Here is a 19,922-nt window from a genome sequence, read left to right as displayed (position 1 = left end):
TATTTGAGCCCAGGGCTCCCGCCCGGTTAATAAGCATATCAGGAGATCCGAGATCAGGTAGGTCTCGATCGCTCCCCCTTTAGAAAAGGGAAAAAAAGAAGGAGATGGGGTGGAAGGGGGGGGGTTTCCAAAACGAAGATGGAGCAGTAGGGAGAAAATGATCCATTTATAGTAAACTAGGATCACTCTGATTGGATTATTACTGATTACAGAAGAGCGGCCAGTCGTGCTTAATCATATCATGTGCTCCTCTCGAAATTAGTTAATGAAACTTCACTTAAAATAATACATGTCTGTATTATATATATTTATTATCTATATGTGATACACACACACATCTATAGAAACAAACTACACAAAACAATTTTGTTCATTCATTCATTTATTCATTTTCAACCGCTTTTCCGGGGCCGGGTCGTGGGGGCAGCAGTCCTAGGAGAGAACTCCAGACTTCCCTGTCCCCAGACACTTCCTCCAACTTCTCCGGGGGATCCCGAGGCATTCCCAGGCAAACTGAGAGACAGTCCCTCCAGCGTTTCATGGGTCCTGAGGCCTCCTCCTGGTGGGACATGCCTGGAACACCTCCCTAGGTAGGCATCTAGGCACCTGAAACAGATGCCCCATCACCTCAGCTGACTTCTCTCGATGTGGAGGAGCAGAAGCTCTATCTACTCCGAGCTCCTCCCGGGAGTCAGAGCTCCTCACCCTGTCTATAGTGGTGCACCCTGCCACCCTGTGAGCAAAACTCATTTCGGCCGCTTATATCCTAGATCTTGTCCTTTCGATCATGACCCAAAGCTTATGACCATAGGTGAGAACATAGATTGACCAGTAAATCAGCTCAGCTCCTTCTTTACCACAACAGGTCGGAACATTGACCGCATTACTGCTGCCGCTGCACCTTACCTCACTCATGAACAAAACCCCAAAATACTTGGGGTAAAGACTTTCCTCCAACAATTTTCTTTAATATTTTTAAATTTATACATCATTTGTAATTTTATAACTAACATTAACTAACTTTCTTGTGATAGCAAACCTGAACAAAGCTTAAATTTCACATTTAGATTACATTTAACATTGACATCATTTAGAAATAATTGTAGTATACTGAAAAGATGTTCGAGTAACATTTCTTATTATCATCAATGTTAAAAATGCATTTATTCAGGCATCTTTGGTGAACAGAATATTTTATGAATACTTGAAAGCAAATGTTTTTACAAACCACACAGAGAAGACAAATACAAAATGCATGTTTTTAATAAGTCAGTATTTCATCCATGCATATACTTGTATATACTCAAAAATATAGAATTGGAAATAAATAGTCATTACATTTCAGGTTATTAACTCACAGCACCTCCCACAAGATACTGTCGCACAGTATACATATATAGATTTATACTTTCTCCAGCCGAGTTACTGATTTGTCGTTAAACATTTCTCTTCATCACAACTGTCTTAAGTTTAAGCAGGCACAATGTACAGATTATTCAACTACAGTCCAGTCCGTTATTATGTGCTGCTGAAATCTGTCTGCAGGGAAACTGTAAATCTTTCTTTAATATACAATTTGAGGGAAAGTCGTTGTAAAGAAGTTAATATTGCAGCAGGTTAGAGTAGATGGTAAACTTTGACAGGGATAAAATTAAAATAGACAACTTAGGTCTGTTTGCTGTAATGGGGTATATGCACACAGACTTCTAATTTCAGCCAGGCAGCCTCAGCGCTTTTGTTGAACTGGCTTTTTATTATAAAATTGCCACATTAAAGGTCTGATATCTTCAAAAATCAGTCATCTTCACTGCCTAATAGATATACAATATAAAGTGGGTTTCAAACCGGACAAGAAGCACTGCATTATACTCCATTTCCTGCCACCATGTCTTTAAAATATGACAGTTTATTTTACCATAGTACATTTAATAGAGTTTTTACACTCGCCTGCTGATTCTGACGGCACTAGCAGTTACAAAGTCTTTCTTCTCGTTTTATGTTTGAACAACCAAATAAATGCTTGAGTCTATTAAAATGAATGTATTGTAATTACATTACATCGATGCTGTAAAAGGGACCATATGAAATTAAAAATAGTCACATTAAGCTTTCACTGGAAGTTTATCATTGGCTGAAAAAAACTAGCTGTGCATATACCCCATTATTTAAAGCTATGAAATATTCCTTTTTTTTTTTTTGGAACATAAAAAATAATAATAGTACTGTTGAAAAAGTGTAAAACAGAGCTTGAAATGAACAAATGTGAGAGTCAAATGCGAGTCAAAACAAATCGATGTTAGCAGGAATGTGAATTGGTATTTTAAATGGCAGTTGACCAATAATTTCGTTATGAATTCTACTTATCTGAGAGTGTAATATGTTTTAACATGATAATCCGATCACAAAAACAGGTTGTAATTATATAAAAACTATTATCTTTTTAACAAGAGCAGCTCTTAATAAAATTGTGTTCAGTGTCTCAGAGCAATCGCTTATAATCACTTATAATGTAAAACTGCAACATTCGTCAAACATCTTCGCAAATTTGTAATGTTTAGAAATCAACAAATAAAAGAAGTCTTTCAAAAGAGAAGCTTCCTTATGGTTTTCCACGAAAATAAAATGTTTAATTGCAAAGTAATGGATGAAAACAACAATAAATTAGTTTTGTGATTTTGATGTAATCATTATTGTTATTAATATTATTACATAAAATTATTTTATAAACAGTTAAAGTCAGAACTATTAGCCCCCCCTTTTTTTATTTTCTTTTTTAAATATTTCCCAAATTATGTTTAACAGAGCAAGGAAATTTTCAGTTAATTTTTTAAAAAACATTTTAAGGTCAATAACATTAGCCCCTTTAAGCTTTATTATTTTTCAATATTCTACAGAACAAACCATCGTTATACAATAAATTGCCTAATTACCCTAACCTGCCTAGTTAACCTAATTAGCCAAGTTAAGCCTTTAAATGTCACTTTAGGCGAAGTGTCTTGAAAAGTATCTAGTCAAATATTATGTACTGTCATCATGACAAAGATAAAAGAAATCAGTTATTAGAAATGAGTTATTAAGATTATTACAATTAGAAATGTGTTGAAAAAAATCTCTGCGTTAAACAGAAATTGTGGAAAAAATAAACAGGTGGGCTAACAATTCTGACTTCAACTGTACACACACACACACACACACACACACACACACACACACAGACACACACACACACATATATATATATATATATATATATATATATATATATATATATATATATATATATATATACAATCAACAATTTTATGGTAGACATAGTGTAGTGCTCTGTAAAAATTATCTGTAAATTCGCAGTTTTACGTATTTTGTGATTCATGCTTTTCTTTTTATTTATGCATTTGAATTACATTATTGGATCTTGATTTTTCCTCCAACAACTTTTGATGTTAAAACATTTTGAAAAAGGGACTTTTATTGCCATTTTCTATATTTTGAAATGAGATATTGTAAAGTACAAACAAAAATGTTAATAAACTGGTAATGCACTGAAAAAAAAAATTATAATAATATACAATTTACATGGGTAGAATTTAAACAAACAAATTAAATTTAGTAATGCTTAACCTAATTTGTTTGATTAAACTCAGCCTAAACTATTTTTTACAACATAAAAAAATTTGTAAATCCAAGAATTCATTCATTCTTTCGTTTTCTTTTCGGCTTAGTCCCTTTATTAATCTGGGGACTCCACAGCGGAATGAACTACCAACTTATCCAGCACATGTTTTACGCAGCGGATGCCCTTCCAGCTGCAACCCAACACTGGGAAACACCCACACACTCTTGCACACACTCACACACACTACGGCCAATTTAGTTCACCCAACTCACCTGTACCACATGTCTTTAGACTGTGGGGGAAACCAGAGCACCTGGAGGAAACCCACCAGAACACAGGAAGAACATGCAAACTCCACAAAGAAATGCCAAATAACCCAGCCGGGGCTCGAAATCCAAGGAATCATCTTTGAATAATTGTTTTCTGTGCATTTTTTTCTGTTATCTTACTAACTTATATATATTATTTCATAAACAATATAGTATTTAAAATCTAAACTAAAATCTAAAAGTCATTTTGTTAAACTGTAGAGTTGAATTTCCAACATTAAAAGTTGACAGAGCAGAGGTTAGGGTCCCATTACAGTAAATTAACAGAAAACGCCTCTGAATCACAAAATACAGAAACTGTTTTTACATTGTTATATTTCTGTATTGATTTAATCTTTTTCTTAGTTTTAACAATAGTAATATTAATAATATTAATAATAATAACAATAATATTATTAATAATAATAAAAGAAAAAAGTATTTTTGACCAATGACCAAAGCATTTTCATTTGCAACTGGCAGATGTGCCAAATAAAACAAAATTTGCTAAAACAAAATTTGACTAAAAATAACCAATATAATAAACGCAAGGCCTCTGAATCACCTCTGAAGATTACTTTTCTCAGTGCTTGGCTCTGTGTTGGGGTTTAAAAATATGATAACAGGACACATACTAACAACAACACAACTGTGTGACTGTAAAATCTTCCCTGTTCCACCTGTAAAGGCAGAGGAATGACCCCCAAAACCCTCATATACTGTAGGAAGACACATTAGGTTATACTAAAACAGGCCTTGGTACATCTCCGGGGAGAAAATTACAGGAAAGTGCAATAAAAATAAATATAGTGTGCATCTGATCACTTCTTTAACAACATTCGTAGATTACGCTCGATCCACTAACAAAATATAGTCACATTACCTGAAAATAGAAGGCCAAAATATGTATCATCAACGATGTACCATCCGCCTGCTGGAAGTAGCTCCAGTAACTGTGCTTCAGGACAATCGGGGACGTTTTAGGGAAGTCCAGCCTCCATGGCATCTGTTATTGGCGTTTCTCACTGGCCGTTTCTCTCACTGGTAAGTGCTGTCTCCTTAATGTTGACCGTGGGCCTGGTCGGCAAGTCGGGTTGAGGCAGTAGAGATGAAGACGAGGCTGCTGGACTCAGAGCAGGGCTGCTGAATCTGTGACTGGTCCTGGATCAGAGCGAGCGTTCAGGAGATCAATGATCTCGGTGTGTGAGGCCTTTTTGGCCACTGACAGAGCTGTGTGTCCATCCTGATGGAGAAAGAAAGAGATTTCTTTACTACTACTACTATATGCTGTGTTTACTGTGTTTTTTAACATATGTTGAAGTCAGAAATTTTTATCCCCCTAAATTATTAGCTCCCCAGTTTATTTTTTCAATGGAGAGACAATTTTTTCAACACAAATTTTTTCAACACATTTTTTCTAAACATAATAGTGGTAATAACTCATTTCTAATAACTGATTTATTTTATCTTTGCCATGATGACAGTAAATAATATTTGACTAGATATTTTTCAAGACACTTCTAAACAGCTTAGAGTGACATTTAAAGGCTTAACTAGGTTCTGTTTTTCAAAAATGTATTCAAAAGCCACATTCACTATAGGTGAATTGGGTAAGCTAAATTGTCCGTACTCAGTAATGTATGTGTGTATGTACTTTTCCTCCAGGTTGGGAGTTAAGCGTTGGGCTGACAACCCACCTCGTAAAAATTAGATGTAACGAAACACCAACATGGTGCAGTTAAATATCAACTTCGAAATAATGAGCCCTGGGAGTAAGTAATTTTCCAATGGATAAAAGCAAGACCAATAAATAGTTTAAAATTGAATCATCTACTTTTCACCACATGGTGGCAGTGTTGCATTACCTTGAATTGAAGTAAGGGCTCAATCATGGCTTGAAGTGGCAATGTTGGGTTCCAAGTTTTGCGTTTTCATCAGAAATGTTCTTTAAAACATTTTCAGTATATTTTATATATATATATATATATATATATATATATATATATATATATATATATATATATATATATATATATATATATATATATATATATACAGTATATGAAAAATCCTATTTGAAAATATCATTGCCTGACATTTTTACCGTATTACTTATATTTTACCGTATTTTGCCATATTAATACCACTGGAATGATTGGAATGCAACTAAATTCCTTCAAAGTTATAAATGATTGCCAAAAACTATTTAACAGCTTGATAGCTTGGCTACAAAGGCATTTTTATTTCTATTAAAGCAAATAAGCCTGAAAAGCTTCAAACTAAATATGCACTTTACTTGCATAAACATTCACTTTTATGAAGATGGAAAAAGTGATCAATAATTGATGCTCCAAATATAAGACAAAAAATAATAACAAGTTCGGTCTCAAAAGTGTCTGACTCATATAACTGCAAAACAAATGGCTGCAGAGAACTAATTGTCTCTTGAGGGTCTTGAATGACTTCTTAGTCATTTGTATATACATTACCGGTCAAAAGATTGGGGTCAGTTTTATTTTTTTTTCTTTGAAAAAATATATATTCTGTTTATTCAAGGTGGAATTTATTAAATGTAGAAAAAAATGTACATTTTGAACAATTGCTTTCTTATTGTATGTAGTTTCAAATAAAACTATTATTCCAGTCATTATTTCTTTTATTACTAATACCATTATTGTTATTATTTTTAACAACAACAACAACAACAATAATAATAATAATAATAATAATAATAATAATAATAATATTATTATTATTAATATTATTATTAAAATTAAAGTAATTTCTAAAGGATCATGTGACTCTGTAGACTAGAGTAATGGAGCAGAAAATTCATAATTAAAATCACTGTAATAATTGATTAAATTAAATTATAAACTACTTTTGAAGAGTTATTTTATAGTGCAATAACATCTCACAACTTTACAAATCTTACTGTATTTTAATTAAATAAATGCAGCCTTGGTGAGCAGGAGAAGCTTATTTTAAAACATTTAAAAATCATACTGACCCCAAACTTTGACTGGTAGTGTATGTGTACATATATATCTTCTGGGTCAAAACTTCAATGTCATTTGTACTGTATAATGCTTAATAATATCACCTTATCTGTGAGTGTCAGGTCACAGTCTGGTCTCTCCAGCAGTATTTTGGCGATCTCGGTATGGCCGTGTTCACAGGCACACATGAGAGCAGTGGAGCCATCTCGATCCTGAAGGTTCACTTCCGCTCCGCTGTCCAGAAGAACCTGCACCATTGTCGCCCGTCCATGACTGACCGCAAGCATCAGTGCTGTCTGCCCTGACTAGTGGAGAATCATAAATAGCCTTATTTTTTTCTTAGCCCTACAGTATGATGCTTTGCATAAATTGTGAGTAGTTTCGGCTAAACTGTAAACAATCTAAAAACATGACTCAATGACCATGTGTCATTATTCACATTATATTCATCCAGTATTAAAAGACAACTAATAGAATTCACAAATTATTGTCAGAAGACCACAAATAATCCAAAAAACTAGAAACAAGTCTTTCTGTAAGAACATTAAGGATGTATATCGATTCTCACTTTAGCAAACAAAAAGAAGATAACCTGTAGGAACAAAACTGTGAACTAAGAAGGTCTTTAGCCACAGATATACTTGTCAAATTATCATGTTTTATGTTATTTTCATGATGGATAAATGGATTATTTGCTGCACAACCTATTTGAAGTGATTTTTTTTTTTTTTGAATATAGGTTCCACCATATAAGTACAACCAATAATAATTCCCGTGCAGCTAAAGGTGGATGTAAAACCGATATTATATATATATATATATATATATATATATATATATATATATATATATATATATATATATATATATATATATATATATATATATATATATATAATAAATATATAACATTTAAAAAACACTGCCTTGATAAACAGAAGGCTTTTCTTAAAAAAATAAATAAATAAATAAAAATCATGAAGTCAATAACCGTGTGTCATTATTCACAGTTTATCCATCCAGTATTGAAATGCAACTATTAGTATTAACAAATTACTGTCAGCAGACCACAAATATAAACTATTTTCATGATGGATAACTGGATTATTTGTAGCACAGCCTATTTGCAGTGATTTGTTTTTCCATTTTCTTGAATTTAAGTTCCCCGAACCAGAAGTACAACCCATAGCATGTCCCTTGCGGCAAAAGGTGGATGTAAACCATCATCATTGCCCTTCAATCAGATAAATGTATAAAATAAACAATCCAGCACTTTTTTATATTTAATCTTTATAAACTGAACTGCTAACAACAGATTGTCTTACATGATGATTGTAAATAAATACTATGTATATCTATAAATCTATTGAAGATACCATTTTCGATACAGGAGTTAAGGAAGAAAATGTTACTGTTCGCCAAAATAAATTGTGTATGGTATCTTATACACTAAAATAGTTAGTTACTTTATAGTTTTTTTGTGAACTCTTCTGTTGCTAATAAGACTTTGACAGCAACAGAATTGAGACATTTATACCTTTAAACCTAATTATTTAAATAGTTCCTGGCACTAATAAATCATAAAAAGACTATTAAACAACTCACTGTGCGATCAGCGATTAGTTGTTTTCCTTTTGATTACGGTATACTTTAACAGTTTTACAAAACAATTTCAGGGATCATTTTAATTTCTCAGATAGAACACAACTTTTAGTGCTTTATATCTTATCAGTAAGTGAAACTGACATCATTTCCTTTACCTCACATTCTGGCCGTTTGTTCGTTTAAAGGCAGTATATGATACGATAACAGAATTGATGCAAGTTTTATGGACAGACGTTTGTTTAAGTTATTTAAAACAGTTTAATGTTGTAAACAAGACACTTACAGTACAATTACTGTATATAAAACCAATAAAACCATTAAAAATAACGACTTTGGACACCAAATAATATAGAGGCAGCTGGAATCATAGAATCACCCATATAGCAAACGTCAGCAGGAAAGTGTATGTGTGTTCTTGCAGTACAGGATACTGCAGTGTGTCTCTGTGTGTACCTGGCTGGCGCGAGCATTGATTTTGCCCATTCTCAGTAGTTGTTGTGCCACCTCCATGTCCTCAGGATTTTCTGTCGCAGTCAGAGCTGCCAGCATTATAGCAGTGTAACCTGCCTTATTCTGGTGATCCACCTCACACAGGCCTGATGGACACACCATTGAACAGAACATTAATAAATTCAAGGAAAAGAGAGTGAGAGAGAGACTGATCTGTTTGCAAAGTAAAACATTAATAAATGTGTTGATGCAAACAAATGTTTCAGGAGGAAACTGCTGTTAGTATTGTTAATTAGTTATAATGAATGAAGCTTAATTCTGTAATTGAACAATTATTTAATATATCAGCCAGGTAATTTAGCTTTAATATAGTTTTAAAAAACTAGACAAGACATCCAATTGATAACTTGTATGATGCTTTGTTGCTTTTTTAGTTGCTTATTTAGCCCTCCTGAGAAATGTTAATTATTTGGAAAAAATTCCCACAAGCAGTTAAACACAGACATAATTATTTAACGGACTGTTAAACATATTCATTTAAAAAAAACTAATTACTTTTGTCTTTGCCAAACAAAGACAGTACGTGATTTTTCTAATTATTTTGCAACATAGTAGTAATGAGCGTAAAGTGTCATTTAAAGGCTAAACTAGGTTATTAGCACAAGTTGTTTAATTGGGCAAGTTATTAGATAACGGCGGTTTGTTCTGTAGCCAATAAAAAAGTAAGGGGTTTATAATATTATTACATTATTAATAATAATAATACATGCAAAAACAAACTAAAAGTAATAAGAAAAAGAGAGAAATATAGAGACGGGCGGACGGACGGACGGACGGACGGACGGACGGACAGACAGACAGTTAGATAGATAGATAGATAGATAGATAGATAGATAGATAGATAGATAGATAGATAGATAGATAGATAGATAGATAGATAGATAGATAGATAGATAGATAGATAGATAGATAGATAGATAGATAGATAGATAGACAGATAGACAGATAGACAGATAGATTTGTATCTATTGTATTGTTTTTAAACAGAAAAAACATTTTACAGGTAACTTTATTCTAAATATTGGACCTTATTTCTGAAATAAAAGAAGCTAGAAAAGTTCTGAAGAATTCATTATTATTGTATTATTATTATTATGTTTTAATTATTATTTTTTTGTGGAAATGGTGAAAAAAGACTGAGGACAGTTGCATGTGCTGGCCAGTTTGTTTTTTGTCTAATAAATGTTAGTGGGCTACAGTTTTTGAACTTTAACATTTTAACAGATTGCTGTTGCTTACTTTAACAGATTGATTGCTTTTTTGAGTATATATGATGTAATAAATTTGTATTTATTTTATTTGTCTTGTTTTAATTATATTTTATTGCAAATTTTTAGAAAATATTTTTAGTACATCAAAAAGTGTGGTTATGATGACATCTGACTAATCCAGCAAAAAAAGTACTGCTTGAAATGTCACTAAAATACAGTATTTAAATCTCAGTTAAAACTGAGGCATATAATTGCAAAATGTCCACCCCTTTTACCAGGCAGGCTACCGGCCTGTCATAGTATTTATTTATTGATGGAAGTACATATTAGTTAAGGCAAATTAATGTAAAGCGGGACCAAAACTTTTGCAACTTTACCTTCAACTGCATGTATATTTATTTGTATTTTCTATCAAATATCTGCATATGCCACCAAGAAAACATTTAGTTAAATTCTTCAAAAGTAAATTACTTATATTGTTCAAGCTAGTCTTGTTTCAGATAAGACCACACTAGTCTCTCACCTGTGTCTAGTAAGAGTTTGACCACAGTGAAGTTGGAATGGGACACGCTGTAGTGCAGAGCCATGTTGCCATTGCCATCTGCCAGGTTCACAATGTAGCGCAGCAGAGTCGGGGTGTGAAAGCCCACCTCTCTGAGGTACAGTGTGACTGTCTCAGCCTGAGAATCCTTCTGACTCGACACACGAAACCACTCCTGATACAACATCATCAGAACCTGCCTCTGAAATTCACACAGTCAAAGAATCATCACACTTCAGCAGAAGACAGATTTTAAAGTTATCATCCATATACAAAGCTTATTTTTTAAAGAAAAATAAAGATTTGTACCAAATAAATAGAGAAAAATATTCAGTTTTTTAACACCTTTTTAGCAATACGATAAAGAAATCACACACTAAATTAAAATTAATGATACTTTCTTTTAATAATAATTGTTTTATATTATTTTTGATGAAAGTACAAGTGTTCTTGATTTATCTTGCATTTAAAGGAACACTTTACTTTTTTTTGGAAATAGGCTCATTTTACAACACCACTAAAGTTAAACAAAGGAGTTTTACTCTTTTCAAATCCATTGAGCCGATCTTCGGGTCTGTAAGAAAAACTTTTAACTTAGCTTAACATCATTGAAGCAGACCTGAAAATAGTCCCCATCTAGGGAACTAAGTAACAGTGCTGCCTAATATCAAGGCATCCCAGCAATGTTCCTTGATTGTTTATGTCAGAATGAGAGTATTTAGCCACATCGACCTAGAAAATTACAACCTTTCATTAACCATTGGTATTGGTATATAATGTAGCCACAGAAGAGTCACGTTTTAAATAGGAAACTTGTCAAAACTTTTTTTTGAGTGAGATGCTAATGGTCTAATCCATTTCAATTATTTAAGCTAAACTAAGCTAAAAGTGCTCATGCCAGACCAAGAGTTGAATTAACGAATTCAAAAAAGGTAAATCTCAACTGTTTAACTCTAGGGCAGTTGTAAAATGAACATTTTCCAAAAAAACAAAAACTGTGTTCATTTAAAGGAAGAGTTCATTTAAACTTGAGAATTCCTTGTTCATTTATTCAGCTACTTTAGTGTTTAATGTTTACTACTTAGCCCTCTCACATTTGACTTGTTTTCTTCTGTTAAACACTAAGGCATTTTAACATACAATAGGATCAGTCTGATTCACAAATTAATTGTTCTAATCTAAAACAAATACTTTGTTACTGTCCACAAATGCTTCTCAGTACACTGAAGGTAATACATTGACATAAACTGCTTACCATTTCTTTATTTGGAGCAGAAACCTCTGCCATGCGATCCTTCAGGAAATGACAAGCAGCCATGAAGTTCTTATCAACTAACTCACTGCAACGACACAGATTGAGCTGTAATTTAAATCACAGGGGCACAGTACACTTATAACGTATGTGTAGGACTGTACAACATAATGTCTGTTCTGCATGTTTTCCAGGTAAGGAAAATTAATAAAAGAGAGACAAGTATAGTACATATTACAGGTATAGTCTAGAACCTATTGTGAAAAAATAATAATAGTAAAATACATAGAATTAAATCATGCATCATTCTAATATATTTCAATGTTTATGTAAAATGTTTTCAAATACAGAAAGGCTGCAGACCTGAGCCTTGTGAAGAAAGTCTGTATTTGATAGATATGGATTGCAATGCAGGTTGGTAATCTGAAATTTGGTAACATGAGTTGAGATTGACTAGGCCTCTCAAGCAAACTGTTACCAACATTTGAATGACACAAACATCTGCATTACTAACTATAGCACATGCAGATTCTGAAAAAAGTTCTGTCCCTTGAGGAGTAGGAATTGTGTTTACATTTACACATATTTGATTATATTTTTTTACATTCTGTATGTGTGGGTCTACCTACAAAACGTTTTGGATTGGTAAGACTTAAATGTTTTTATTATTATGCTAAGGCCTTTTTGTTACCAGAAATAGAGTAAAACAGTAAAATATTATTACAGTGAAATAATTTTACATTAAAAATGTATTAAATATTTGAATATGCCTTTTTTGTGTGTGTGAGCTGAATTTTCAGCAGTTGTCAGTGTTATGTTTTGTTAAAAGTTATGCTGCTTAAAATTATTTTCAGAATTTGGTAAATAGAAAATTTTAAAGAACAGCATGGATTTAAAATTCCTAATTAAATGTCAAATGTTGCTAAAATTAACATATTCACCGTAACTTAATTATTGAATAAAAATAATAACTACTTTTGAAAAAGAAAACAAATTATACTGTCTACAAACTTTGGCTTTTTCCTGTTAATTAATGAATTAATTTATTTCATTAATAATCCATACTACCACTACATAGCTGCACAATAATACGCTGTATATCTCAGCTGAATTTAATGTAGTTTATTTGTCTAAAAATGAGAACTATAGCATGACATAAATACATTTTAACATTTGACAACCTTCTCCCTATTCCAAAAACACATATTTCACAATGAAAACAATGTTTTTAATTATCCTAAAAGAAGACTGCACCTGTAGCTTTTTCCATATGTTATATGTTTTTTTGCTTCAGCCTTTTGTAGTGAAGCAGTGCTTTAAGTGGACCATACACTGGACATATTAAACCTGTCACTCAACACATAGACTTTCCAGCCAGATGATGGGCAGAACAAAAGGCAGGATTGTGTCTGATTCATAACACGGGCTCCTGCCTTGAGAAACGTGCATGAAGGGTCACTGCACACTTTAATGTGGTAAGCCAGCTCATATTATCAGCTAATGAGCTTTTCACACCAGCTTGAAAAAGTAAAAGGGACTAACACAAAATATGGTCATGCTCAAAATTACCTGCACCCTTGGTTAATATGAGCAAACGACACGCTGTGAAAATACATTTGTGTGTTTTTTTTTTTATTATCTTTTGTTAAAAAAAATAGTTAACTGGGTTATTAAAAAAATGAAAACAAGGAAGTAATCTCATTTTCTAGCCCATGTTGGTGATCTTTCTTCACTCTATATTGGGTTTGTGTCATGGGACTGGGGTGGCCAGGGCAGAACCTTACTTTTGTACACAATTTTTTTTGTTGATTTGGGATTGTCCAGTTGTGGATCATTGTCCAGAAGATCCCATCATGGTTTATTATAAGACTTATTTTTAAGTGGAATTATTTTTTTATTGATATTTGCTTTAATCTAAGCAATGTCCAGGACTTTTGGCATAAAAAAACTGTAACACTCCTGCAGTTTATTTGACCTTGAATACAAGGTTTCATCTGAAAACTTATTTTCTACAATTCACCTCTCAAAGAAATTTGCCACACAAGACATTAGACCCGTATCCAGTTTCAGGGAGATTCATAACATCGAGATTTGATTCAAACATCTTTATTAAAGACATAGTTTATCCAAAAATGGGGAAATAATACTCACTATTTACTCATCTTCAATTGTTTACAAAGCCTTATGAATTTCTTTCTTCTGTTGAACACAACATTCAATTTTGAAGAAAGAAACTTGTAACCACTGACATCCATAAGAAAAACAGATATTAAAAACTCAATGATTACCAGTTTCTAAAATTCTTCAAAATATCTTCCTTTGTGTTCAACAGAAAAATAAAACGAAACTGAAACAGGTTTGGAAAAAGTGGAGGAAGAGTAAATGATGATAGAAATTTTATTTGTAAGTGAGCTATCCCTTTAATGGTGGAAATGCTTTACCTATTTTCTTACAGCCATTTTTTATATTGTGAAGCTCAACTGTCTCTTGCTGCATATCAGCACTACTCTATTTCACTCAATACTTTGGAGGAATAACAATGTTGGCCTTGTGTTTTATATTGAAGAGAGTCAAGGCTGGACTATCATGTTTATACTCACCATTGTGTGCTAAGAAAAGGAAATATGAATGGAAATAAACTTCAGAGGCATTTCACTCAATAACTTATCGAAATGTCAATACTTTCAGCCACTTTGTAGGTTTTTGTGATTTGTTTTAAATGAAAATTAAAAAAAGGGGGGGGGGGGGGGGCAAAACAAAGCAGATTTATTTTCACATCATTCTTTTTTCATTTTTACCAAGGGTGCCTATAATTTTGCCCATGACTGTATAAGTCTAGATCCCCGGTGTCAAACTCAGTGGAGGGCTGCAGCTCTGCACAGTTTTGTTTTAACCCTAATTAACATAACTAATCAAACTAATTGAGTCCTTCTGGCTTGCTTAAAACCTGCAGGTAGATATGTATAAGCAGGGTTGGAACTAAACTCTGCAGGGCCGCAACACTTTGACACGCCTGTTTAAGTGGACCATCTAAAATACCCTTTGAATAAGCTTCCAAAGCAGAGATGCCACTGATCTAAAATATATTGAATATAAATTCCACCAGTTGACCACATAACTCATATTAATATTAAGATTGTAAAGTTAAGCCCCCTCTTTTCCCCACGGCCCTCCATCTCACCTGACAGGCTGCTCCTCCTGGGGACTCATGGAGGCCTGGCAGACATCAGGCTCCTCAGAGCCCTCTGTCCCCTCCGCCTGCACCCCTTCACTCTGCTCCCCAGCAGCAGCAGCCTCCTCCTGGGCCGCCCCACTGTCCTCCTCTCCCTGCTCCACCTCAGGCTCGGAGCTTTCCACCTCCTCAACCGCGTCCTGATTCTCCTCACCACTGGAGTCCTCACTGGACGTGCTCTCATAACTGGACACACAGATAACTTGAGTCAAGCTGGTTCTTTTGATGAGAGGCCATTTTAGGGAATAAATTCAATTACACCTTAGTTTTGACATGCCAACCGACAATATATGCTTCAAAATCTATGATAAAAATTAATGATAATAATAATTATTTCTTTAATTTGTTTAGTTTTCAGTTATTATTTGTCAGAATAATAATAATGATGATTATAATGAGGATGCAGTTTTATAATAATTTAATCAGTTATCATCTTTTTCATTACTGTATTTAGGCATTAACCTTAAACAACAACAAAAGCAAAACAGTTAATTAACCCTTTCTATCTTGTTTTGTGTACTTGTGAATCTTTGTAATGACAAAACATTATTGATTTTAATGACTTTATTTTTTTTACAGCTGGATTGTTTTGAATTAAACAACATAATAATAAAAAAATGTGCAGTTAAATTCACGTTATCTATAATTAAACTACTACAACTAGTAGTAGTAGTAGTAGTAGTAGTAGTAGTAGTAGTAGTAGTTGTAGTAGCAGTAGTAGAAGTAGTAGTAGTAGTAGTATAGTAGCACGTATTACATTGTAAATCCCAAAAAGCTAACGTAACTCAAACCATTTGAGATAACAGATTGCAACAAACCAGTTTGAAAATCAATAATAATAATAAAAATATTAATAATCATCATCATCATCATAATCATAATTATTATTATTATACTACTAATAATAATAATAATAATATAAATAATAATAATTTGTTTATAATAATAATTATTTTATGTGCAAACACCACTCTAAATTGAGAAAAAAAATATTAAAATGGTATTTAAATCCATGTTTGACTTATACACAGCCCTTACCATAAATAGTACACTAATGTATAATGTCTGTTGTAAATGCACATGCAAAATGTTTGTGCTCACAAAATCAGTTTAAATAAGAGGGACCCCTGTGAGCTATGAGGGGCTCTTATATGTTGACTCCGTCTGAAGAAAGCTGCTCCTTCATGGATGTTTTCAGATAGGCAAGAGGAATGGCATTCCCTCAATTCCTCAAGGACACGGGTGAATGGAGGCCTGTAGCTGCAGGTCAGATGACTATACATTTATTAGGGTGTTTAGTACGAGGGCCTCTTTTGAGCACTTCAGGTCAGAGACATGCGCTGGTGGTTTATTATGCAACGCAGCAAATATCTTAGCAATCATCATTTCCAAATGTGATTAATCCAATGGGTTTGCTGGAAAGAAAATGAACACATTGGGCTGCCAAAGGCAGCGATTCAGCGTTTTTGATACTGCTGTTTGTGCTTGGCTGACAGCGCTAGCAGAATGAAATTATATTACGGTGGTTTGGGTCAAAACTGTGTGTAAATTCTGAAATCACCAGCTGTCATCAAACAACAGCAGTGCAGGGCCTTTCTCAGGATAATCACAGTCTATCAGACACAAACCCAAGCCAAAACTGCCAACACTCCCACACGATTTCAGACTTTATCATAGAATATTTCAAACAAGAATAATAAATGAAAGGTCATACATGCATGTCATTTGATAGTATTTGTGATAAAGGGTGTCCAGCATGCTTCGTTTTTATGTACTGATAAGACTAAATGAACATTTTCTTTGGTCAAAATCTTTTCAAGAAGAAGGATTTTTAAAGGTATTTGAATCCAAATGGGTTACAATACCAAAGAGCTCTGATATATGCTACTTAAAATAGATGCATTTATAAAAATAAGCTACAACCTCCTAGAAAAATCAGATAAAATCACTGAAAGTATAATATAATATAATATAAAATAATATAATATAATATAATATAATATAATATAATATAATATAATATAATATAATATAATATAATATAATATAATATAATATAATATAATATAATATAACATAATATAATTACTTTACTCACAGGACCATTCATATTGAAGTTGAAATTTAGCCGCACCATGTTAATGTTTCCTAACATCAATTTTTTTACGAGGTGGGTCATTAGCCCAATGCTCAACCCCCAACATGGAGGACCAGGACATACTTAATATATATCATTCATTTTCTTTTCAGCTGAGTCCCTTTATTAATCCGGGGTCGCCACAGTGGAATAACCACCAACTTATTCAGCATGTTTTTACGCAGCGGATACCCACTCAGCTGCAACACATCTCTGATAAACATCTACACACACTCATTCACACTCATACACTATGGACAAATTAGCTTACCCAATTCACCTGTACCGTATGTCTTTGGACTGTGGGGGAAATCGAAGTGCCCGGAGGAAACCCACGCGAGCGCAGGGAGACTACCTACTGCGCCACTGCGTCGCCTACTTAATATATAAAAATAATATAATATAATATAATATAATATAATATAATATAATATATATATATATATATATATATATATATATATATATATATATATATATATATATATATATATATGATAATATAATAAAAATACTAAATGTGCTGTAAACTGATGTTATTCGTAATCAGGCATGTAAACACCTTTATTTCATTATTACCGCTCTGACTAAAATGTGCATGTGCTTGGTTGTACACATATGCTGTGTGTAGTTCATCCAACTTTATAAATGAACTCCACGACATTTTGCTGTAGTTTACCTTATACTTGGCATACAGTAGGTAAACGTCTGTCTTCTGGGATCGATAGTATTAACAAGCAATAGGTACTAAAGTTGCATGTTTTGTACTTGGCGTCTTTTGTCAGAAATGCCCAGAAAAAAAGAATGACATCCTGGCTGGAAGGGAACACTGATGGATAATTCCAGCTAGCAGCATCAAGACCATCATTCCTCTAATTTGTCATGTTTGAAAGATGTGCATATATTGGTCAACATGACAGATCAGAGGAAATCCATTGTGGAAATAAAAAAAAAATGTATTAAACGTGCTAATCTTTCTTTTTTAGAAATCGTGAAGCTTTCTGATGTCAGCTGTTGTCCATTATGACTAGGCCCACATGGAATAAGAGCAGAAATCCACTGATTTTCCCTGATTTTAGCCGATCATTGAGTCTATTTATTTTATAATAGTTATGTATTTTTATAGTTTTGTGTAAATGTGCGTAAATTTCTATTTATTCAGTTTTTAAATTAATTTCAGTAATATTACTGATGGGCAGCACGGTGGCGTAGTGGGTAGCACAATCGCCTACTATAAAAAACTACTATTAGTGTGAGGTAAGTGCTGTTCCATATGCCTTTAACTCGACAATGGAACATTTAGAATCACACTGGACTAAAAAAAAAACACACACAGGAACTTGCCACCTCATTTTAGAAGTTCACCGTACTTGCAGTTCTCCAACTTTAAACTATTTTCTTTGGGCTTCAGAAAGAGAAGGGTTCAGCAGAATTTTAGCTCTTCCTTTCTGAAGCATATGGAAGGCAAACTGTTTGCCTAAGACTATCTGGATAATTATCTTATTGTTGAGGGCTGGTCAAATACAGCCGAGACAGAACCATCTCTAACACCAAGATAAACAAATCATTCACCAAACACATTGACAGGCAGACAGACAGACAGAGAGAGAGACAAAGTGAAAGAGAGAGAGGAACAGAGAGAGGACTTTGTTCTTCATGTCGCCTCACTAGGTCTCACTCAACATGCAACAGCTCTCACAAAATACAATGCTGACACCTCATGGTCCATTTCTAACAGAGCACTGTGATGAAGGATGAACCAGATTAAGGGATGCAAAAAGACAGGATGGACAACTGATGTCATGGATGTTGATGAAATGAGACTCATCCTTCAACACAACACATGAAAAGTCCAGCATCTGTGATTCAATGGCAATTGACAAATATTACAGAAAATCTCTATATATTGTCTGTCTTCTTTAGGCTTTAAGGGTTCTTAATTTTGTTTTATTTTTATTAAAGTATAACTTCTACACAGATAGCAGGTGATTTGTTCCATGAATTCAAATACCATTATAGCTAGTAAAATCTGTGGAAAATAGTGCACATGTTAATCAAGAGGTGCACAAACAACTAACACTAGAGGCTGCTGGCTTTGGCATCTGTCTAAATGCAAGACATGGGGATTCAAATCTTGCTGGGACGTAGATGTCCAAACCTATATATAAATAAACATAAACTAATCAAGGTCTTAAGATTCACTTACAGACAAGTGTGTTGGAGTTTGTTTCAGCTATGCCCTGCTGGACATTTGCCCTCAAGGATCAATATTGGACACCAATGCTACAAGGGTTTGTATGGTACCGTGACCTAGCAGAGATCTCAAGTGGTGCACTAGCAACTAATGCAGAAGCTGCTGTCTTTAGTGTCCATTAAAGTGCACCCCCCCTCCATTTGAATTCTGCTGAGGGATAGAGCAGGGATGTTAAAACCTGTTCCTGGAAGGCTACTGTCCAGCAGAGCTTATCTCCAGCCCTTAATCAAATACACCTGTCAAGCAATCAGATTCTG

At 33.5% G+C, this 19,922-nt stretch overlaps 1 protein-coding gene and 1 long non-coding RNA gene across 13 annotated transcripts in view; one reads left to right on the top strand and one right to left on the bottom strand.

The window, feature by feature from the left end:
- The first annotated feature begins 371 nt into the window (after positions 1 to 371).
- On the top strand, positions 372 to 3,052 carry LOC147836404 (uncharacterized). Its single transcript, XR_015493883.1, has 2 exons — positions 372 to 831; positions 946 to 3,052. It is a non-coding gene; the product is annotated as an uncharacterized LOC147836404 (long non-coding RNA).
- Positions 372 to 19,922, bottom strand: part of kank4 (KN motif and ankyrin repeat domains 4) — a 91,819-nt gene continuing 72,268 nt past the window's right edge. For 6 of the 12 annotated variants that reach the window (XM_087257546.1, XM_087257549.1, XM_087257545.1 and 3 more), the window contains 6 exons: positions 15,224 to 15,460; positions 12,046 to 12,130; positions 10,773 to 10,992; positions 8,982 to 9,124; positions 7,028 to 7,228; positions 1,248 to 5,167 (listed from right to left, as the gene is read on the bottom strand). In XM_087257546.1, coding sequence (XP_087113672.1) covers positions 5,054 to 5,167; positions 7,028 to 7,228; positions 8,982 to 9,124; positions 10,773 to 10,992; positions 12,046 to 12,130; positions 15,224 to 15,460 — 1,000 coding nt within the window. In that variant the 3' untranslated portion in view covers positions 1,248 to 5,053. Of the gene's footprint in view, positions 607 to 1,247; positions 5,168 to 7,027; positions 7,229 to 8,981; positions 9,125 to 10,772; positions 10,993 to 12,045; positions 12,131 to 15,223; positions 15,461 to 19,922 lie in introns of those variants that run through there. The other 6 variants (XR_015493816.1, XR_015493813.1, XR_015493814.1 and 3 more) reach the window with 2 other exon arrangements.

The sequence above is a fragment of the Danio rerio genome, chromosome 6 (assembly GCF_052040795.2).
Source record: "Danio rerio strain M-AB ecotype USA chromosome 6, GRCz13ab, whole genome shotgun sequence".
Lineage (NCBI taxonomy): Eukaryota > Metazoa > Chordata > Actinopteri > Cypriniformes > Danionidae > Danio > Danio rerio.
The sequence above is the reverse complement of the archived record's forward strand: the minus strand, read 5'-3'. Positions and strand labels throughout refer to the sequence as shown.